At 34.7% G+C, this 23,306-nt stretch overlaps 1 protein-coding gene across 1 annotated transcript; it reads left to right on the top strand.

Moving 5' to 3' along the window:
- Nucleotides 1-11,899: 11,899 nt before the first annotated feature.
- LOC104446904 (disease resistance protein RUN1-like) lies at nt 11,900-21,349 on the top strand. Its single transcript, XM_039313726.1, has 5 exons — nt 11,900-12,546; nt 14,469-14,865; nt 18,721-19,032; nt 19,896-20,037; nt 21,189-21,349. Exons 1-5 carry the CDS (start codon nt 11,900-11,902, stop codon nt 21,347-21,349), a joined length of 1,659 nt encoding a protein of 552 aa, XP_039169660.1.
- Nucleotides 21,350-23,306: the final 1,957 nt, after the last annotated feature.

Genomic DNA, 23,306 nt, shown 5'->3' with positions numbered 1-23,306 from the left:
TTAGACGAGACACAAGTAAAGCATTGATGGGTTGAAAGTAATCTCCACCTTAAGGGTAGTAAGAGTTAACATTAGCTGCTTTTTTTTAGTGTTAAAAAATGAAAATAATGTGCAAAGGTCAAGAAAGAGAGAAATGTGCAAAGGTCAAGAAAAAGAAAAATGTGCAAAGGTCAAGGAAGGAACTAGAAAAAGTTGTCGTGGAGTTAAAATGTCTTATCTAGTAAAGAAATTTGACAAGAGGAGACACAAGTATATTGAGCATTGATGGGTTGAAAGTAATCTCCACCTTAAAAGACGTGCAGTAAGGGTTATAGAAATATGTACCCTCTTACTAATTCTTGGTCAACATTGACAACTTTTTTATTAGTCCAAAAAAAAAAAAAAAAGATATCAGGCTCTCTTTTCTGGGCAATAAGAAGGCATATTGGACTTCTTTTCTGTCGCAAAACGAATGGCAGAATTTGCGTGGAGTTAAAATTAATGTGCAAAGGTCAAGGAAGGAACTAGAGAGAGTTGTGGTGGAGTTAAAATGTCTTATCTAGTAAAGAAATTAGACAAGATGAGACACAATTATAGTGAGCATTGATGGGTTGAAAGTAATCTCTACCTTAAAAGACTTGCAGTAAGGGTTATAAAAATATCTACCATCTTACTAATTCTTGGTCAACATTGACTACATTTTTATTAGTCCAAAAATAAAAAAAGATATCAGGCTCTCGTTTCTGGGCAATAAGAAGGCATATTGGACTTCTTCCTGTCGCATAAAAACGAATGGCAGAATTAGCGTGGAGTTAAAAGTAATGTGCAAATGTCAAGAAAAAGAGAAATGTGCAAAGGTGAAGAAAAAGAGAAATGTGCAATGGTTAAGGAAGAAACTTGGAAGAGTTGTCGTGGAGTTAAAATGTCTTATCTAGTAAAGAAATTAGTCAAGAGGAGACACAAGTATACTGAGCATTGATGGGCTGAAAGTAATCTCCACTTTAAAAGACGTACAGTAGTTGTCATAGAAATATCTACCCTCTTACTAATTATTGGTCAACGTTGGTTGCTTTTTTATTAATTCAGAAAAAAAAAAAAAGATATCAGGCTCTCTTTTGTGGGGAATAAGAAGACATATTGGACTTCTTCTCTGTCACAAAATGAAGGGCAAAATTAGCGTGGAGTTAAAAGTAATGTGCAAAGGTCAAGAAAGAAAGAAATGTTTAAAGGTCAAGGAAGGAACTAGAAAGAGTTGCCGTGGAGTTAAAATGACAGAAAAGAAATTAGATATTGAGACATTATATTGAGCATTAATGGGTTGAAAGAAATCTCCATCTTAAAAGATGTGCAAAGGTCAAGGAAAGAACTAGAAAGAGAGGAAGGTGCAAAGGTCAAGGAAGCAACTAGGAAGAATTGTCATGAAGTTAAAATGTCTTATCTAGAAAAGAAATTAGACAAGAGGAGACACAAGTATATTGAGCATTGATGGGTTGAAAGTAATCTCCACCTTAATAGGCGTGTAGTAAGGATTATAAAAATATCTACCCTCTTACTAATTCTTGATCAACATTAGCTGCTTTTTAGTAGTCCATAAAAAATGAAAATACATCAGGCTCTCTTTTATGGGCAATAAGAAGTCATATTAGACTTCTTCTCTATCGCAAAACGAAGGGTAGAGTTAACGTGGTGTTAAAAGTAATGTGCAAAGGTCAAGAAAGAGAGAAATGTGCAAAGGTCAAGAAAAAAAAAATGTGCAAAGGTCAAGGAAGGAACTAGAAAAAGTTGTCGTGGAGTTAAAATGTCTTATCTAGTAAAGAAATTTGACAAGAGGAGACACAAGTATATTGAGCATTGATGGGTTGAAAGTAATCTCCACCTTAAAAGACGTGCAGTAAGGGTTATAGAAATATGTACCCTCTTACTAATTCTTGGTCAACATTGACAACTTTTTTATTAGTCAAAAAAAAAAAAAAAGATATCAGGCTCTCTTTTCTGGGCAATAAGAAGGCATATTGACTTCTTTTCTGTCGCAAAACGAATGGCAGAATTTGCGTGGAGTTAAAATTAATGTGCAAAGGTCAAGGAAGGAACTAGAGAGAGTTGTCGTGGAGTTAAAATGTCTTATCTAGTAAAGAAATTAGACAAGATGAGACACAATTATAGTGAGCATTGATGGGTTGAAAGTAAACTCTACCTTAAAAGACTTGCAGTAAGGGTTATAAAAATATCTACCATCTTACTAATTCTTGGTCAACATTGACTACATTTTTATTAGTCCAAAAATAAAAAAAAAAGATATCAGGCTCTCGTTTCTGGGCAATAAGAAGGCATATTGGACTTCTTCCCTGTCGCAAAACGAATGGCAGAATTAGCGTGGAGTTAAAAGTAATGTGCAAATGTCAAGAAAAAGAGAAATGTGCAAAGGTGAAGAAAAAGAGAAATGTGCAATGGTTAAGGAAGAAACTTGGAAGAGTTGTCGTGGAGTTAAAATGTCTTATCTAGTAAAGAAATTAGTCAAGAGGAGACACAAGTATACTGAGCATTGATGGGCTGAAAGTAATCTCCACTTTAAAAGACGTACAGTAGTTGTCATAGAAATATCTACCCTCTTACTAATTATTGGTCAACGTTGGTTGCTTTTTTATTAATTCAGAAAAAAAAAAAAGATATCAGGCTCTCTTTTGTGGGGAATAAGAAGACATATTGGACTTCTTCTCTGTCACAAAATGAAGGGCAAAATTAGCGTGGAGTTAAAAGTAATGTGCAAAGGTCAAGAAAGAAAGAAATGTTTAAAGGTCAAGGAAGGAACTAGAAAGAGTTGCCGTGGAGTTAAAATGTATTATCTAGAAAAGAAATTAGATAAGAGGAGACAAAAGTATATTGAGCATTAATGGGTTGAAAGAAATCTCCATCTTAAAAGATGTGCAAAGGTCAAGGAAAGAACTAGAAAGAGAGGAAGGTGCAAAGGTCAAGGAAGCAACTAGGAAGAATTGTCATGAAGTTAAAATGTCTTATCTAGAAAAGAAATTAGACAAGAGGAGACACAAGTATATTGAGCATTGATGGGTTGAAAGTAATCTCCACCTTAATAGGCGTGTAGTAAGGATTATAAAAATATCTACCCTCTTACTAATTCTTGATCAACATTAGCTGCTTTTTTAGTAGTCCATAAAAAATGAAAATACATCAGGCTCTCTTTTATGGGCAATAAGAAGTCATATTAGACTTCTTCTCTATCGCAAAACGAAGGGTAGAGTTAACGTGGTGTTAAAAGTAATGTGCAAAGGTCAAGAAAGAGAGAAATGTGCAAAGGTCAAGAAAAAGAAAAATGTGCAAAGGTCAAGGAAGGAACTAGAAAAAGTTGTCGTGGAGTTAAAATGTCTTATCTAGTAAAGAAATTTGACAAGAGGAGACACAAGTATATTGAGCATTGATGGGTTGAAAGTAATCTCCACCTTAAAAGACGTGCAGTAAGGGTTATAGAAATATGTACCCTCTTACTAATTCTTGGTCAACATTGACAACTTTTTTATTAGTCCAAAAAAAAAAAAAAAGATATCAGGCTCTCTTTTCTGGGCAATAAGAAGGCATATTGGACTTCTTTTCTGTCGCAAAACGAATGGCAGAATTTGCGTGGAGTTAAAATTAATGTGCAAAGGTCAAGGAAGGAACTAGAGAGAGTTGTCGTGGAGTTAAAATGTCTTATCTAGTAAAGAAATTAGACAAGATGAGACACAATTATAGTGAGCATTGATGGGTTGAAAGTAAACTCTACCTTAAAAGACTTGCAGTAAGGGTTATAAAAATATCTACCATCTTACTAATTCTTGGTCAACATTGACTACATTTTTATTAGTCCAAAAATAAAAAAAGATATCAGGCTCTCGTTTCTGGGCAATAAGAAGGCATATTGGACTTCTTCCCTGTCGCAAAACGAATGGCAGAATTAGCGTGGAGTTAAAAGTAATGTGCAAATGTCAAGAAAAAGAGAAATGTGCAAAGGTGAAGAAAAAGAGAAATGTGCAATGGTTAAGGAAGAAACTTGGAAGAGTTGTCGTGGAGTTAAAATGTCTTATCTAGTAAAGAAATTAGTCAAGAGGAGACACAAGTATACTGAGCATTGATGGGCTGAAAGTAATCTCCACTTTAAAAGACGTACAGTAGTTGTCATAGAAATATCTACCCTCTTACTAATTATTGGTCAACGTTGGTTGCTTTTTTATTAATTCACCCTCTTACTAATTAAAAAAAAAAAAAAAGATATCAGGCTCTCTTTTGTGGTGAATAAGAAGACATATTGGACTTCTTCTCTGTCACAAAATGAAGGGCAAAATTAGCGTGGAGTTAAAAGTAATGTGCAAAGGTCAAGAAAGAAAGAAATGTTTAAAGGTCAAGGAAGGAACTAGAAAGAGTTGCCGTGGAGTTAAAATGTATTATCTAGAAAAGAAATTAGATAAGAGGAGACAAAAGTATATTGAGCATTAATGGGTTGAAAGAAATCTCCATCTTAAAAGATGTGCAAAGGTCAAGGAAAGAACTAGAAAGAGAGGAAGGTGCAAAGGTCAAGGAAGCAACTAGGAAGAATTGTCATGAAGTTAAAATGTCTTATCTAGAAAAGAAATTAGACAAGAGGAGACACAAGTATATTGAGCATTGATGGGTTGAAAGTAATCTCCACCTTAATAGGCGTGTAGTAAGGATTATAAAAATATCTACCCTCTTACTAATTCTTGATCAACATTAGCTGCTTTTTTAGTAGTCCATAAAAAATGAAAATACATCAGGCTCTCTTTTATGGGCAATAAGAAGTCATATTAGACTTCTTCTCTATCGCAAAACGAAGGGTAGAGTTAACGTGGTGTTAAAAGTAATGTGCAAATGTCAAAAAAGAAAGAACTGTGCAAAAGTCAAGAAAAAGAGAAATGTGCAAAGGTCAAGAAAGAAAGAAATGTGCAAAGGTCAAGAGAAAGAGAAATGTGCAAAGGTCAAGGAAGGAACTAGAAAGAGTTGTCGTGAAGTTAAAATGTCTTATCTAGTAATGAAATTAAACAATAGGAGGCATAAGTATATTGAGCATTGATGGGTTGAAAGTAATCTCCACCTTAAAAGACATGCAGTAGGGATTATAGAAATATCTACCCTCTTACTAATTCTTGGTCAACACTGGTTGCTTTTTTATTAGTAAAATAAAAATAAAAGATTTCGAGCTCTCTTTTGTGGGCAATAAGAAGGCATATTGGACTTCTTCTCTGTCGCAAAACGAAGGAATTAGCGTGGAGTTAAAAGTATTGTGCAAAGGTCAAGAAAGAGAGAAATGTGCAAAGGTCAAGAAAAAGAAAAATGTGCAAAGGTCAAGGAAGGAACTAGAAAAAGTTGTCGTGGAGTTAAAATGTCTTATCTAGTAAAGAAATTTGACAAGAGGAGACACAAGTATATTGAGCATTGATGGGTTGAAAGTAATCTCCACCTTAAAAGACGTGCAGTAAGGGTTATAGAAATATGTACCCTCTTACTAATTCTTGGTCAACATTGACAACTTTTTATTAGTCCAAAAAAAAAAAAAAAAAAAAAGATATCAGGCTCTCTTTTCTGGGCAATAAGAAGGCATATTGGACTTCTTTTCTGTCGCAAAACGAATGGCAGAATTTGCGTGGAGTTAAAATTAATGTGCAAAGGTCAAGGAAGGAACTAGAGAGAGTTGTGGTGGAGTTAAAATGTGTTATCTAGTAAAGAAATTAGACAAGATGAGACACAATTATAGTGAGCATTGATGGGTTGAAAGTAATCTCTACCTTAAAAGACTTGCAGTAAGGGTTATAAAAATATCTACCATCTTACTAATTCTTGGTCAACATTGACTACGTTTTTATTAGTCCAAAAATAAAAAAAGATATCAGGCTCTCGTTTCTGGGCAATAAGAAGGCATATTGGACTTCTTCCCTGTCATAAAACGAATGGCAGAATTAGCGTGGAGTTAAAAGTAATGTGCAAATGTCAAGAAAAAGAGAAATGTGCAAAGGTCAAGAAAAAGAGAAATGTGCAAAGGTTAAGGAAGAAACTTGGAAGAGTTGTCGTGGAGTTAAAATGTCTTATCTAGTAAAGAAATTAGTCAAGAGGAGACACAAGTATACTGAGCATTGATGGGCTGAAAGTAATCTCCACTTTAAAAGACGTACAGTAGTTGTCATAGAAATATCTACCCTCTTACTAATTATTGGTCAACGTTGGTTGCTTTTTTATTAATTCAAAAAAAAAAAAAAGATATCAGGCTCTCTTTTGTGGGGAATAAGAAGACATATTGGACTTCTTCTCTGTCACAAAATGAAGGGCAAAATTAGCGTGGAGTTAAAAGTAATGTGCAAAGGTCAAGAAAGAAAGAAATGTTTAAAGGTCAAGGAAGGAACTAGAAAGAGTTGCCATGGAGTTAAAATGTATTATCTAGAAAAGAAATTAGATAAGAGGAGACAAAAGTATATTGAGCATTAATGGGTTGAAAGAAATCTCCATCTTAAAAGATGTGCAAAGGTCAAGGAAAGAACTAGAAAGAGAGGAAGGTGCAAAGGTCAAGGAAGCAACTAGGAAGAATTGTCATGAAGTTAAAATGTCTTATCTAGAAAAGAAATTAGACAAGAGGAGACACAAGTATATTGAGCATTGATGGGTTGAAAGTAATCTCCACCTTAATAGGCGTGTAGTAAGGATTATAAAAATATCTACCCTCTTACTAATTCTTGATCAACATTAGCTGCTTTTTTAGTAGTCCATAAAAAATGAAAATACATCAGGCTCTCTTTTATGGGCAATAAGAAGTCATATTAGACTTCTTCTCTATCGCAAAACGAAGGGTAGAGTTAACGTGGTGTTAAAAGTAATGTGCAAATGTCAAAAAAGAAAGAACTGTGCAAAAGTCAAGAAAAAGAGAAATGTGCAAAGGTCAAGAAAGAAAGAAATGTGCAAAGGTCAAGAGAAAGAGAAATGTGCAAAGGTCAAGGAAGGAACTAGAAAGAGTTGTCGTGAAGTTAAAATGTCTTATCTAGTAATGAAATTAAACAATAGGAGCCATAAGTATATTGAGCATTGATGGGTTGAAAGTAATCTCCACCTTAAAAGACATGCAGTAGGGATTATAGAAATATCTACCCTCTTACTAATTCTTGGTCAACACTGGTTGCTTTTTTATTAGTAAAATAAAAATAAAAGATTTCGAGCTCTCTTTTGTGGGCAATAAGAAGGCATATTGGACTTCTTCTCTGTCGCAAAACGAAGGACAGAATTAGCGTGGAGTTAAAAGTATTGTGCAAAGGTCAAGAAAGAGAGAAATGTGCAAAGGTCAAGAAAAAGAAAAATGTGCAAAGGTCAAGGAAGGAACTAGAAAAAGTTGTCGTGGAGTTAAAATGTCTTATCTAGTAAAGAAATTTGACAAGAGGAGACACAAGTATATTGAGCATTGATGGGTTGAAAGTAATCTCCACCTTAAAAGACGTGCAGTAAGGGTTATAGAAATATGTACCCTCTTACTAATTCTTGGTCAACATTGACAACTTTTTTATTAGTCCAAAAAAAAAAAAAAGATATCAGGCTCTCTTTTCTGGGCAATAAGAAGGCATATTGGACTTCTTTTCTGTCGCAAAACGAATGGCAGAATTTGCGTGGAGTTAAAATTAATGTGCAAAGGTCAAGGAAGGAACTAGAGAGAGTTGTCATGGAGTTAAAATGTCTTATCTAGTAAAGAAATTAGACAAGATGAGACACAATTATAGTGAGCATTGATGGGTTGAAAGTAATCTCTACCTTAAAAGACTTGCAGTAAGGGTTATAAAAATATCTACCATCTTACTAATTCTTGGTCAACATTGACTACGTTTTTATTAGTCCAAAAATAAAAAAAGATATCAGGCTCGTTTCTGGGCAATAAGAAGGCATATTGGACTTCTTCCCTGTCGCAAAACGAATGGCAGAATTAGCGTGGAGTTAAAAGTAATGTGCAAATGTCAAGAAAAAGAGAAATGTGCAAAGGTGAAGAAAAAGAGAAATGTGCAAAGGTTAAGGAAGAAACTTGGAAGAGTTGTCGTGGAGTTAAAATGTCTTATCTAGTAAAGAAATTAGTCAAGAGGAGACACAAGTATACTGAGCATTGATGGGCTGAAAGTAATCTCCACTTTAAAAGACGTACAGTACAGTAGTTGTCATAGAAATATCTACCCTCTTACTAATTATTGGTCAACGTTGGTTGCTTTTTTATTAATTCAAAAACAAAAAAGATATCAGGCTCTCTTTTGTGGGGAATAAGAAGACATATTGGACTTCTTCTCTGTCACAAAATGAAGGGCAAAATTAGCGTGGAGTTCAAAGTAATGTGCAAAGGTCAAGAAAGAAAGAAATGTGCAAAGGTCAAGAGAAAGAGAAATGTGCAAAGGTCAAGGAAGGAACTAGAAAGAGTTGTCGTGAAGTTAAAATGTCTTATCTAGTAATGAAATTAAACAATAGGAGGCATAAGTATATTGAGCATTGATGGGTTGAAAGTAATCTCCACCTTAAAAGACATGCAGTAGGGATTATAGAAATATCTACCCTCTTACTAATTCTTGGTCAACACTGGTTGCTTTTTTATTAGTAAAATAAAAATAAAAGATTTCGAGCTCTCTTTTGTGGGCAATAAGAAGGCATATTGGACTTCTTCTCTGTCGCAAAACGAAGGACAGAATTAGCGTGGAGTTAAAAGTATTGTGCAAAGGTCAAGAAAGAGAGAAATGTGCAAAGGTCAAGAAAAAGAAAAATGTGCAAAGGTCAAGGAAGGAACTAGAAAAAGTTGTCGTGGAGTTAAAATGTCTTATCTAGTAAAGAAATTTGACAAGAGGAGACACAAGTATATTGAGCATTGATGGGTTGAAAGTAATCTCCACCTTAAAAGACGTGCAGTAAGGGTTATAGAAATATGTACCCTCTTACTAATTCTTGGTCAACATTGACAACTTTTTTATTAGTCCAAAAAAAACAAAAGATATCAGGCTCTCTTTTCTGGGCAATAAGAAGGCATATTGGACTTCTTTTCTGTCGCAAAACGAATGGCAGAATTTGCGTGGAGTTAAAATTAATGTGCAATGGTCAAGGAAGGAACTAGAGAGAGTTGTGGTGGAGTTAAAATGTGTTATCTAGTAAAGAAATTAGACAAGATGAGACACAATTATAGTGAGCATTGATGGGTTGAAAGTAATCTCTACCTTAAAAGACTTGCAGTAAGGGTTATAAAAATATCTACCATCTTACTAATTCTTGGTCAACATTGACTACGTTTTTATTAGTCCAAAAATAAAAAAGATATCAGGCTCTCGTTTCTGGGCAATAAGAAGGCATATTGGACTTCTTCCCCTGTCGCAAAACGAATGGCAGAATTAGCGTGGAGTTAAAAGTAATGTGCAAATGTCAAGAAAAAGAGAAATGTGCAAAGGTCAAGAAAAAGAGAAATGTGCAAAGGTTAAGGAAGAAACTTGGAAGAGTTGTCGTGGAGTTAAAATGTCTTATCTAGTAAAGAAATTAGTCAAGAGGAGACACAAGTATACTGAGCATTGATGGGCTGAAAGTAATCTCCACTTTAAAAGACGTACAGTAGTTGTTATAGAAATATCTACCCTCTTACTAATTATTGGTCAACGTTGGTTGCTTTTTTATTAATTCAAAAAAAAAAAAAGATATCAGGCTCTCTTTTGTGGTGAATAAGAAGACATATTGGACTTCTTCTCTGTCACAAAATGAAGGGCAAAATTAGCGTGGAGTTAAAAGTAATGTGCAAAGGTCAAGAAAGAAAGAAATGTTTAAAGGTCAAGGAAGGAACTAGAAAGAGTTGCCATGGAGTTAAAATGTATTATCTAGAAAAGAAATTAGATAAGAGGAGACAAAAGTATATTGAGCATTAATGGGTTGAAAGAAATCTCCATCTTAAAAGATGTGCAAAGGTCAGGGAAAGAACTAGAAAGAGAGGAAGGTGCAAAGGTCAAGGAAGAAACTAGGAAGAATTGTCATGAAGTTAAAATGTCTTATCTAGAAAAGAAATTAGACAAGAGGAGACACAAGTATATTGAGCATTGATGGGTTGAAAGTAATCTCCACCTTAATAGGCGTGTAGTAAGGATTATAAAAATATCTACCCTCTTACTAATTCTTGATCAACATTAGCTGCTTTTTTAGTAGTCCATAAAAAATGAAAATACATCAGGCTCTCTTTTATGGGCAATAAGAAGTCATATTAGACTTCTTCTCTATCGCAAAACGAAGGGTAGAGTTAACGTGGTGTTAAAAGTAATGTGCAAATGTCAAAAAAGAAAGAACTGTGCAAAAGTCAAGAAAAAGAGAAATGTGCAAAGGTCAAGAAAGAAAGAAATGTGCAAAGGTCAAGAGAAAGAGAAATGTGCAAAGGTCAAGGAAGGAACTAGAAAGAGTTGTCGTGAAGTTAAAATGTCTTATCTAGTAATGAAATTAAACAATAGGAGGCATAAGTATATTGAGCATTGATGGGTTGAAAGTAATCTCCACCTTAAAAGACATGCAGTAGGGATTATAGAAATATCTACCCTCTTACTAATTCTTGGTCAACACTGGTTGCTTTTTTATTAGTAAAATAAAAATAAAAGATTTCGAGCTCTCTTTTGTGGGCAATAAGAAGGTATATTGGACTTCTTCTCTGTCGCAAAGCAAAGGGCAGAATTAGCGTGGAGTTAAAAGTAATGTGCAAAGGTTAAGAAAGAGAGAAATGTGCAAAGGTCAAGAAAAAGAAAAATGTGCAAAGGTCAAGGAAGGAACTAGAAAAAGTTGTCGTGGAGTTAAAATGTCTTATCTAGTAAAGAATTTTGACAAGAGGAGACACAAGTATATTGAGCATTGATGGGTTGAAAGTAATATCCACCTTAAAAGACGTGCAGTAAGGGTTATAGAAATATGTACCCTCTTACTAATTCTTAGTCAACATTGACAACTTTTTTATTAGTCCAAAAAAAAAAAAAGATATCAGGCTCTCGTTTCTGGGCAATAAGAAGGCATATTGGACTTCTTCCCTGTCGCAAAACGAATGGCAGAATTAGCGTGGAGTTAAAAGTAATGTGCAAATGTCAAGAAAAAGAGAAATGTGCAAAGGTCAAGAAAAAGAGAAATGTGCAAAGGTTAAGGAAGAAACTTGGAAGAGTTGTCGTGGAGTTAAAATGTCTTATCTAGTAAAGAAATTAGACAAGAGGAGACACAAGTATACTAAACATTGATGGGTTGAAAGTAATCTACACCTTAAAAGACGTGCAGTAGAGGTTATAGAAATATCTACCCTCTTACTAATTCTTGGTCAACATTGGTTGCTTTTTTATTAGTCCAAAAAAGAAGAAGATATTAGGCTCTCTTTTGTGGGCAATAAGAAGGTATATGGGACTTCTTCTCTGTTGCAAAACGAAGGGCAGAATTAACATGGAGTTAAAAGTAATGTACAAAGGTCAAGAAAGAGTGAAATGTGCAAAGGTCAAGAAAGGAACTAGAAAGAGTTGTCGTAGAGTTAAAATGTATTATTTAGAAAAGAAATTAGATAAGAGGAGACAAAAGTATATTGAGCATTAATGGGTTGAAAGTAATCTCCACCTTTAAAGACGTGCAAAGGTCAAGGAAGGAACTAGAAAGAGAGAAAGGTGCAAAGGTCAAGGAAGGAACTAGAAAGAATTGTCATGGAGTTAAAATGTCTTATCTATAAAAGAAATTAGACAAGAGGAGACACAATTATATTGAGCATTGATGGGTTGAAATTAATCTTCACCTTAAAAGACGTGCAATAAGGGTTATTAGTCCAATAAAAAATAAAAGATATCAAGCTCTCTTTTGTGGGCAATAAGAAGGCATATAAGACTTCTTCTCTATCGCAAAACAAAGGGTGGAATTTGCACAAGAAGAAATGCAACATCCTATTTTCAGCCATTATTTCGCTCTACTTGTGGCCCTGATCCTTCTCTTCATGGTTGCTTTCAATTTTCTCCTTAGGAAGAAATTTAGTATTTGTCGAAATGCAAAAGGTGTTGGTATTGGCAAATCTAGTTTGTCGACTGCACTGATAGAAGCAAGTGATGATCCATCTACTTTGTTGAGTGCACCAACTAGAAACTGCTATGATGTGTTCTTGAGTTTCAGAGGTCTAGATACTCGAAAAGGCTTCACAGATCACCTCTACATCGGACTCGTTGATGCCGGAATTCATACTTTCAAAGATGATAATGAGCTCCACCATGGCAAGGAAATTGGCCCAAATCTTTTTGGAGCCATCAAGAACAGTAAGATCCTAATCCCCGTTCTCTCAGTGAATTATGGCTCGAGCAAATGGTGTCTTGATGAACTGGTTCAAATAATGGAGTGCAAGAACAATAACAAGGATTGTCTAGTATTGCCTATATTTTACAAAGTGGAACCAACTCATGTGCGACATCAAATCGGGAATTTTGGAGAGGCATTTCATACGTGTGGAAGGCATTTCGACTTGATGATCTTGGAGAAATGGAAGCAAGCACTTATTAAAGTTAGCTCCTTGAAAGGTTGGGAAGGCAATAGGTACTTCACTTTTTCGCCCAAACATTCTTTACCGTCTTTTCATTTGTGTGGATGTTTATTGGTTGTTCTTATTTGTATATGCTTCATTTTATTTTATTTTTCATTTTTCTTTTATTTTTACAAAAGAAAAAAGCTGAAGCCTTGCTAGCAGTAAGATCTTGATTTTCATGAAATTGACCATTCTAATAAAAAAAAAATTTGTTAAGATCCCATTCACTTCAATTATATAAGGTTATTTTAATGAATTTTTTCTCTTATAACCAAAGATTTCATAACATTGTGCCATTCTTTTCATATTTATAGCATTAACTACATTAATCTCCATTATAAACTTTTATTATGATATTCATTAGAGATTAGTAATACAACTTATTGGTGGTTCCTATTGAAAGCGGGAGACTTACCACATAAGTCATAAACCTATTACAATTGTGTTAATTAAGTCGTAAACCCTAATTTTACGTATTGAGTCATAAATCTTTTTATATTTGTGTCATTTCAGTCCATACATCAAATTTTGGTCGGGTAGTGCTAACATGGATATTTTTTAATAATATTTTAATTTTTCAAATTTTAATTTTATTTTTTTATTTTTTTTCTCTTTTCTTTTCTTTTTTCCGTTCCTTCTTCCTCCAATAGTTCACCAACCAGTCAAAGGTGAGGACCAGCAAAGTTGGCCTTGCCCTAGCTATGGCAAAGCGTCACTGGGCGAGGTGAGCCCTCGCTAGCCCTAGCCTTTGGCTGGTCACCGAGGTGTGACAACTAGCAAGAGGAAGAAAGAAGTGAAGAAGAAGAACAAAGAAAGATATATAAAAGGAATAAAAGAAAAGGAAAAAGAAAATAAATAAATAATTTGTAACAATATTAATATATATAAAAAATTTAGGATTCAATTGACCCAAAAAAAAAACTGAATTAGCACAATTACAATGGATTTATGACTTTTTTTATAATTTTCCCCATTTAAAGTTCATAACATCTTATATCGCACATGTTGATGGTCAAGGCTATATTCTTTATCTTCCCAAGTATCATATATTAAATCATTAATGTTGTTATTTTTACAAAAGAAATATTTGATTGGTCAAGGCTATATTCTTTATTACATGTTTGTTTAAATAAGTTTCAATGCAATTTCCTTATCTTCAACGCATAATTATTATCTCATACACTTGCTTAAATCGAGGCAACGTTCTTTATTTATTTTTATTTTTTTGAGATAGGGGATTTATTCTTCTACTTCTCAATAAAAATCAATATTCGGTTAATTAATGTCATAGATCATAAAGTACAACTTGTTATTATCCCTTGACGCAATGACTGTTGCGAACACAAATCTAGAATGATGCTGAATTCACAACATGCGTAGAAACTTACAGACATGTAGAATTGCATAAATAAGTAGAAATTCTCTCGATTGTATTTGACTAGTTCACTATACAGGACTTTGAATAATTCTCCGGATTGAAATTATAGGACACGAATATCTCTTGAATCAAAAGTTATGTCATATGTATTGAAAGATAGGTAGACCCCCGTACAGAGCTGGCTTATTGGACTTTTGCTTATTCAAACACTCTAGAAAGTTTTCAAAGTCATATCCTCTCATCCACGTCATCCCTGATAACTTTGACAAACAACGAGTTTGAATTTTGATTCAAATTCATAACATATTTAATTAAAATTCACTAGTGATATCCTCAAGTGTCTTCCGACTCAATAGATTATGTCGAAGTAATAATGGATTAGGCACGCCATGTTTCCCACTTTAGCCTTGGCTTATAAAATAATACATGGAGGTGTGACGAAAGCAATTTTTTAAGTTTTTCAATTTATCCCCAAATTTGTTTATTATTGTGTTCTCGTTAGACAAATAACATAAATTACTGTTTTCACATGTTTGAACTGGTCGCATTTAATAGGTACGAAGGAGAATTGGTGAAATTGGTCGTCCAAAGAGTGTTGAGCGAGCTGAAGAAAGAGTTTGAGTTGGTTATTCCTGAAAATTTGGTTGGAATTGATGGTCATGTGGAGAAGGTTATTAAATTTGTAGATAATAATTATAGTGCTACCCTATTTATCGGAATTCACGGAATGGGAGGCATTGGTAAGACAACTCTTGCTAAAGCCATCTACAACAAGCTCTCCGATCAGTTCCAGTATCATAGCTTCATTGCAGATATTAGGGAATCATGTCAGCGTAAGGGACTTGAGTACTTGCAAAATCAACTAATCTCTGATATATTGAAGCAAAAGAATCAAGTTTCAAATAAGGATGATGGGACTAAGTTCATCTCATACATGTTCAAAGATAAGAAAGTTCTCATTCTTGTTGATGATGTGGATGATCATGATCAGTTGACGACTTTGGTTGGAAACCATAACTGGTTTTCTTCTGGAAGCAGGATCCTTATTACCACTAGAAACAATAGTATTCTTGACAATGTAGGGGTGGACTACAAATATGAACTTGAGGAAATGGACAAGAATCATTCCATGGTTTTGTTTAGTAGACATGCATTTCGAATGAGCTCCCCTCCAATTGAATTTAAGGACCTTGCTCATGATGTTATAACTACCACGGGAGGGCTTCCCTTATCTCTTGAAGTTTTAGGTTCATTTTTGTGCGGAAAAAAGTCAGAATTCTGGAGAGGTACAATAGACAAGTTAAAAAGAGTTCCCCATAAGAAAGTGCAAGAAAAGTTAAGGATAAGTTATGAAGAATTAGACTACGAACAAAAACAAATATTTTTGGATATCGCTTGTTTCTTCATTGGAACTGACAAAAGCATCACATCCTACATGTGGGATGCTTGTGGCTTTTTCCCAGAGGAGGGAATTGAAGTATTGAGATTCATGTCATTAATAAAAATTGGAGATGATCGTAAGCTCCGAATGCATGACCAACTGAGAGACCTTGGTAGGGAAATAGTTCGTGAGGAAAACCAACGGGAGCCACAATACCGCAGTAGGTTATGGGACTCTAAGGAAGTCCAAAAAGTGCTCAAGGAAAATAAGGTAACCATTTCGTTTCTTTTTCTCACTTTGTCCATATTCTACTGTCAGAGCAATGTTGGTCCACTACTAAGTGCTTGATCTAGTCAACAGAGAACCGTATAGTATTATTGCCCTTCAATGTTTCATTGACGTGATTAAAAAGTTGGGAGGTTTCTCTCTCTTAATAAGTATTATCATGTTATTTAACATTTCTCTTAAAGTGTATATTACAAAATCATCTTCAAGAATGAGATTCTTTCAAAGTTCATAGATAATTGACACGGGTATTCATTATTGGAATAATCTTGAATTTCTATAATTGCTTCATTTACGTCTTCGACGCATGCAATAAATAACTTAACTTAGCTATTGTAAACCATAACTACTTAGGATATATAAATCATAGATTACAATCTTAGATGTTAAAATTAATATAATAGGACCAACGATGTCCGTATTTCTCTTGAAATTTTAGTCATTATTCCATAACGGAGAATGGAAGAGATACTTATTTTATGTGATATTACATTAGCAATTCCATTTACCAATATTCATAGGACGGATTGATTTAAAACTTACCGAATAAGGTAGGAATGGACATTCCTTAAAAAATAAGTATATGTGTGCGTGTGCGTGCGTGCATGTGTGTGTGTGTAAAATCAAGCGTACTTAATGCAATGACCATTAAAAAGAGAAATGTTTTACTTTTTCTTCATAAAAAGTCCAAGAGATAAATAATTAGATTCTTTGTTGTATAATTAAGTATGTGATTGTAATTGCATTTGTGAAATTAATCATAATTTTGACTTGACTACTTTTAATCCATCATTTGGTTACTCAAGTTGTTGCTCAAAGGACTAGCACTTATTTGCAATCTCAACGTGTGAAACATATATAATCTCAAAAGCGAATTCATATATTAACAATTCAAAGCCAATGTCTATTTATTATGTCTTTCATACCACATGATTAATTAAACTAAACTAACCAAAAGAAAAACAAATATGATGTATGTTCTATATACAAATATAATGGTATAGCTAAATTTTGCAACTATAAAGGTACATTTTTGTATAATTATCTTCCGTAATTTTTTACATTTTTATACTTTTGCACGCTCCATTTCGCTCTTCATCCATGGTTTTACCATAAAAAGAAGCCCAGCCCTTTGCATATGGGACGAAAATAACATTACCTGTCCAACTCATGCTTTCACTCATGGGATAAAAATGACAATGCCGTCAAATATTCCTATTCTCACTTCAAATCGCCCCATATCATCCTACTCAGCTCATTATCCGAACATGCACATTGAACCATGTTAATCATGATCACAAAAAGCCAGAAATTTTGTAAGAAAGATTACGAACTAAGTTTTTTTAACAAGAAAATAAAATAAAACACGACATCTTTTTTGCTCTGGGTTGAGATGGCTCACTAGTATGTTAACACAGTGAGCAATGTAGGGTACCCATGGCGATTTATCGACGACGATGAATGAAATTTGTAACAAGTGTCAGCTTTGTTCTACGGTCAAAAGCTTGGGTTATTTTTTTGACATTTGACAGGTTATGTTATTTTTGCTGTAGACGCAAAAGGTTAGGCTTTTTTTAAGACGTTTTAAAGGTTTTGCTACTTTCGTCGTAAGTACAAAAGGTTAGGCTTATTATAGGGATTTGGCCAAACTCCACCTATCGATTTTTGAAGGTGAAGAAAGTTGCACACAATCCTGAAAAAAGATAGGGTATCTTATGATTTTGAGAGGGTGGTTTATGGAGAAACGACTAATCTCAGTAGATTACTTCTGCTGAAGGTTTCTTCCTTTTCTTTGTAGTTACTATTCTCTCGGATTCCTTTTAGGTGTTGGGATCTAATTACTTCCCAAATTATTATGTCATTCACGTATAGTGTCCATAAAATCTTGTACAACATTGTGAAGTACTGTAACAAAATTTCTGGCTCGGAGAAACTGATATTATCCAAATAAACAGTTTAACACCGCCAGCTGGTGCATAATGCAGTGCACATGAGGACCATGTTGGCCTTTTGCAAGGACAGCAATCGATCACTAGAAAGTAGTGGCAAAAGAACGAATAAAATCAGACATGCTATCCTGACAAATGAAGTCGGAGAGGTATGGTACAAAATCAAGGGGGTGACCATGCACATGAAAGCATGTCTCAAACGTGTCAATTTGAGAAAACCAATTCTTCTCAAGCTTCGCCTGTGATGTTAGCCCAAAAGCGTTGAGAGTTTCAAACATTTGAATCCAACCAAAAAGCTATTCCATTTAGGCTTGTAGCCAAGAATAGCTTCAATTTTCACATTTCAAAAATGCTTTGCACGTTCAACAATTAATTTTTTAAATATACATCAAAGTTATTAGGGTCTGTTTATTATATTTATTATACTTGAGTAACTAAGTTATTTATGATGATGAATATAGCAAATTGTAATTAATAGTTAAACAAAATTAGTGATAAAATAATAATTTGTAGAGAACATTAATATAACTAATATTATTGTCTCGGTTACTTATAATTAGAAAAAAAAATTAATTAACAGAATTCGAAGTTACTATTAGTAAAATAATAAGTACATAATATATTAATATAACTACTATCACAATATTCCATTTATTGTCATTAGTTATTACTCCAATTGAAAATAAGAGTACAGTTATTTTTATATTAATTGCGTAAGTAGTATAGTTAGGTAATATACACGAAATTAATATGAAATTTGCAAAGAGAAAAAAAAAATGTATATATTTCTTTTGAAATTGATCAAATTAACTTTTGATTTTGCACATAGCAATTTGATTAAATTTCGTGCATTGCATGCATGTCTTAACTAGTTTGGTAATGAAGCTATGGTACCGAAAGGACGAAGAAATTTTTTTTGGTTGAAAGAAGAAGAACACAAGTTGTAAAGTTTTTCCTCTATATGAGCCATTACATCATAAATTTCTTTAAGATCCGAATGCATATGGCCAAATTTCAGAATGCAAGTTGACATCCTTCATTTTGTTAGCCTTTATAAATAATGTTTATTGGCTTATCTTTACATTGCTAGTCTCTTGAACACATTAATGCACATCAATAGCAATATGAATAAATGATATTAGATTACTTTAGTTGGATACAGTATTGATGTAACATTGATTCTTGCTTATAGGGGACGGAAAAGATTGAGGCCATTGATTTGAGCAAAGGCAACTCAGAAGGCTTTAACACAATAGCTGAACGAGATGGTGGCATTTACACAGAAAAGCAATTCAAGAATTTGACAAGTTTAAGATTCCTTCACATAGAGGGGGCACATCTCAATGGAGACTTTAAGAACTCGATTGAGGGGCTAAGATGGCTTCGATGGCCAAATTGTCCCATGAACTTTGAAGTAAACAACTTTCATGTAAAGGAATTAGCCGTACTCGAATTGTCAATAAGCGAGATAAATGGGAAATGGGAAGGATGGAGTTCCTTCATGGTAAAGAACAAATCTTTTTTTACCTTTCATGCTTTCTTTTGAAGCATAATCAGTCTCGACTAACCCCTTGACAATCTTATTTTTACCAGATGGCAAAGAAGCTCAAATTTCTCGACCTTACACTTTGTTGTTCCTTGGTAAGTACACACTTCCTCTCAGCTTTTAAGAATTTAGAGGTTCTAATCCTCAATGACTGTTGGAGTCTACAACAAATCGACTCTTCAATTGGAGACATGGAGGCCCTCATTCGCTTGGAATTGCGCAAGTGTAAGAGCCTAATGGATCTTCCAGCGGAAATAGGTAAATTAAAATCACTAGAGCAACTTTGTCTACGAGATATTCCAGCCCTTTCTACTTTACCAGATAGCATAGGGTCTTTGGAGAATCTAGAAAGTCTAGATATTTCTGGAACCGGTATAGAAGAATTACCTAACGGTATTGAGAGGCTAAGAAAGCTCCAAAACTTAAATGCTTCATATTGCAAAAATCTGGGAAGGGAAATGCCAGAAAGCTCCATGTTGTGTAATCTTTCTTCCCTACAACACCTTGATGTCCGTGGCTGCTCCAACCTTCAATTGCTGCCAGACCTTCCTTCTAGCTTAACATTTTTGGGCATTACCTGTCAAAGTCACAAATTGCCTCCACTTTCCCACCTAACCCATCTTAAGGAACTACGAGTTAGGGAGTGCAAATTTCTTGAATGCATCCAAGAGCTTCCATCAGCACTAATAAAGAATTCAGAATGCTCCCAACTAACAAACATTAGAGTGTCAGAAGTACCACAATCCTTAAACACTCTCTTCAAGTTGGAAATCTTGGATGTCAATGACTGTGATTCTATTAAAATACTGGACATTTCACAGTTTATCCATCTAAGGACATTATCTATCAACCTTTGCAAGAATCTACCTGAAGTTCAAGGTCTTGATAAATTGAAATTTTTGGAAAGCTTGACTGTTGCATGCTGTGATTCAATTGAACAGTTGGACCTTCCAAAGCTTGAAGGTCTGAAAATATTAGAAGTTCATGAATGCGATAACATAGTCAAAATTCAAGGCCTTGATAGTTTAGAGTTCTTAGAAAGACTATATATCTCTTGGTGCACTTCAATTGAAAGGCTAAACCTTCCAAATTCTGGGTGTCTAAAAACATTGTATGCTAAATCATGCAAGAAATTAGTTGAAATTCAAGGTCTCGATAGGATGGAGCTCTTGGAAAGCCTGGATATCATTGGGTGCACTTCAATTGAAAGGTTGTTCCTTCCAAAATTCGGGGTCCTGAAGACATTATATGCTGGTTTTTGCAAGAAATTATCTAATATTCAAGGCCTCAATAGGTTAGAGTTTTTAGAAGAGTTATATATTCAAGAGTGCACTTCAATTGAAAGGCTAGACCTTCCAAAGTCCGGGAGGTTGAGGATATTAGAAGCTGGAGGCTGCAAAATGGGTATCATTTGAAAGAATTGTGGATCATTTGACGCAAGTCACTCAAAACAATTCCAAATTTACCCGGAATCTGAATTTATCCAAATTACAGAGGAAACAAAGCCATTTTTACAGCAGAATGATAGAATTTTGATCAGACTATATGGACAACTCGGATGAGAAATACACTAAAGATTATCCACATTTTCTAACAAAGGAACATAAAGCAGGTAAGTGGCCTTTGCTCTTTTGAGATCTACTGCTCAATTTTCAATTGTATTTCATGCTTGCAATATCTTTCAAGATTTATGATCTTGTTATTATTATTTCCTGGTTGACAGTGTCATCGTTGTTCTCACTTGAATTCAAGGAATTCGAGGGAGATGTTCATGGAAGTTAATGTGTATTTTGGCAAAATGGTTCTACTTATCATGCCAGTAACGAAAATAGGTGAAAAGGCTTTTTTCATCGATAGATACCCGATGATCTTTGCTCTGTCGAATGGCGATCGTCTTCATCTTCATCTTCATCTTTGTCGCTGGATGGAAGGGCCTCGAAGCCCCAAAAGAAGATTGTAGACCGTCTATCAGCTATCTTCCTCTTGAGCTCCATAGAAGCAAACGATCTGAGTGGGACAAGCCTTTTTGAGAGTGCAAATGTGTGGTATTAATGATAAGGCTAGTTTTTTGGGTTGCTGTATTCAATTTGACGTATGCTTTCTTCTGCTTCTAGTGTACTACTTTTATGGGGTGAACAAGGTTGGTGCTGATTTTGTCAACAAGAATGGGTTTGTTGCAGTTGGTGTGGGTATCTCACTACAGTCTCATTGTGCCTTCTGGACGTCAGATGTTTGGAATGAAGAGGGAGAAAGAATTAGATCGTTTGAGCGATGAATGACCTCTCATACAGCTGTAGTGTCTTAACAACTTGAGAGTTGTACTTTGGAGTTTATGTTATATTTATGAAATGATTAAGGTGTGAAATGGAATTGTTTCTTATATTCTTGTGTCTTCATTGGTGCATGTAAGTTGTGTGGGAAAAGAAAATTCACAGGTTACATGCACAATTGATTTCTAATCAGTTAATTGACACTTCTTCACTTCATAAAACAGTACAAACTAAGGGACCGTTCCAGCTTGACCTTTTTGGGCTGGCAACAAAACATTAAAGAATATATATTCAAAAAGTGGGAAATGACTTGAACCTTTACATTATGGGTGAAAACCCATTACAAGAAAAAGCTGGAACTAAATATGGTCAACTTACTCTGATTTTACCATGAAAAACCGAGCAGTACTCCTTTGTCCTGGCTAACAAAATACCTATAATTGATTTCAAGCAACTGCTTCCTATCAACAATTTTTAATATGAGAAAAATAGCAACGGCATTGTGCCAGACAGAAATTGCCAATTTACCATCCTTCTGAGCAATTATCAATCTGATGACTAGTTTTAAGCGGTTCTACTAGTCCTAAAGCACCGAGTCACAAAAGTTGCACAAGTCTCTTCAATGTTATCCGTGGTTCCTCCAAGCTATACATGTGAAGAAAATAGAAGATGCAGCCAAAGGAAAATTCAGGAAAAGTGCACAAAACTATCAGACAACGATGGTAACTAAGAGGGAATACTTTCCCTTCGAATGAAAAGAAACTGTTCAATTAAGCTTTGAGTTAGGACATTAAGCCACAAACTCAAGTTCAGAAGTGTAATACTAAACTATGCCAAGTAAGTGTAATGCCCAGACGAGTCAGCCAATCAACTTCTTTGCTCTAAACAGGAAATTCAATTTTTTGAGCTACCCACGCCCTTATTGAAACGCAGGTCCATGTAAATGCAAGAAAACCAACTCAAAAGCTCATTTCAATTGTTGCCACCTCGAGTTAAGATTAAAATTGACTCATTACTCATTTGGCGTACCAACAATCAAAACCACTAACCCATCAACAGCCTTATTAGGGTATAAGGAACTTGTTCTCTATGTTATTTTATGAACATATAGCATCCTCAAAAGCTAAGCGATAGTTTGGTTTCTCCAATTTCAAATTTCCTTTTGGCGATAACTCCTTTCCCGATTAAAGAAAAAATCTGGTCAATGCTATATTCATCCAGTGGAAATAAAGCAAACAGCAGATATTAATATAAAAGCTCGTGCTTCTGCAGAAAAGGGCTTCCATTACTGCAGGCAGATCATGTGGCCTACAAGCCAATAGTCATCAATGTCACTAGTCGTCCACAACTTTCATATTTCTTAAGACCAAAGTTACATAAATATGTCTCAATGGTCTTCAAACATCAGACAAAAAATTAGTGGCTATGAAATAGGACAACAGAAACAGAGAACAAGATATAGGATGGTTACATATGATAGAAGCCGTCTCACATTCTCATCTACTAGATTACTTTCATAAGTCATACATATTAAAGCCGGGTAACACCACAAGCCCAAACTGCAAAACAAGAACATGGCCCCTGTACTCCACGGTTTGTGAATTCACAACTATTTGTTGGTAGCAGATCAAAGAAATCCTTTATGAAAGACAGTTTACAGATGTACCAGCAGGTTTGTCCAAAACTACATAGGATTCAGCCACAGCAATGATTCTTGATTTCCAATCTTTCTCATTGCACCTGATCAAAGTTCATGTGTCACAAAGTGACCCAAGTGGAGTTGGATGTATCATAAGCACAATCACCTTTGATGAGTAACCTTAGAAAACGCATAGGGTGAACATGAACCCGCAAGTACCTGCTTCAACAAACTGCCCTGGGTCACTTATTCTGTACTTCTCTTACAGTCTTCCCTTTGATAGATGCTCTCTTTCTCAAAACCGATGGCTTTTTAACTGTTCA

This window comes from Eucalyptus grandis, chromosome 5 (assembly GCF_016545825.1).
Source record: "Eucalyptus grandis isolate ANBG69807.140 chromosome 5, ASM1654582v1, whole genome shotgun sequence".
In the NCBI taxonomy this organism is placed as follows: Eukaryota; Viridiplantae; Streptophyta; class Magnoliopsida; order Myrtales; family Myrtaceae; genus Eucalyptus; species Eucalyptus grandis.
The sequence above is the reverse complement of the archived record's forward strand: the minus strand, read 5'-3'. Positions and strand labels throughout refer to the sequence as shown.

Coding starts and splice junctions, on each gene's coding strand:
- LOC104446904 (XM_039313726.1), top strand. CDS start 11,900: ATGCAACATCCTATTTTCAGCCATTATTTCGCTCTACTTGTGGCCCTG. Junction 14,866..18,720: donor ACATGTTCAAAGATAAGAAA/GTTCTCATTCTT, acceptor TCTTGCTTATAG/GGGACGGAAAAGATTGAGGC. Junction 20,038..21,188: donor GGACCTTCCAAAGCTTGAAG/GTCTGAAAATAT, acceptor TTCTGCTTCTAG/TGTACTACTTTTATGGGGTG.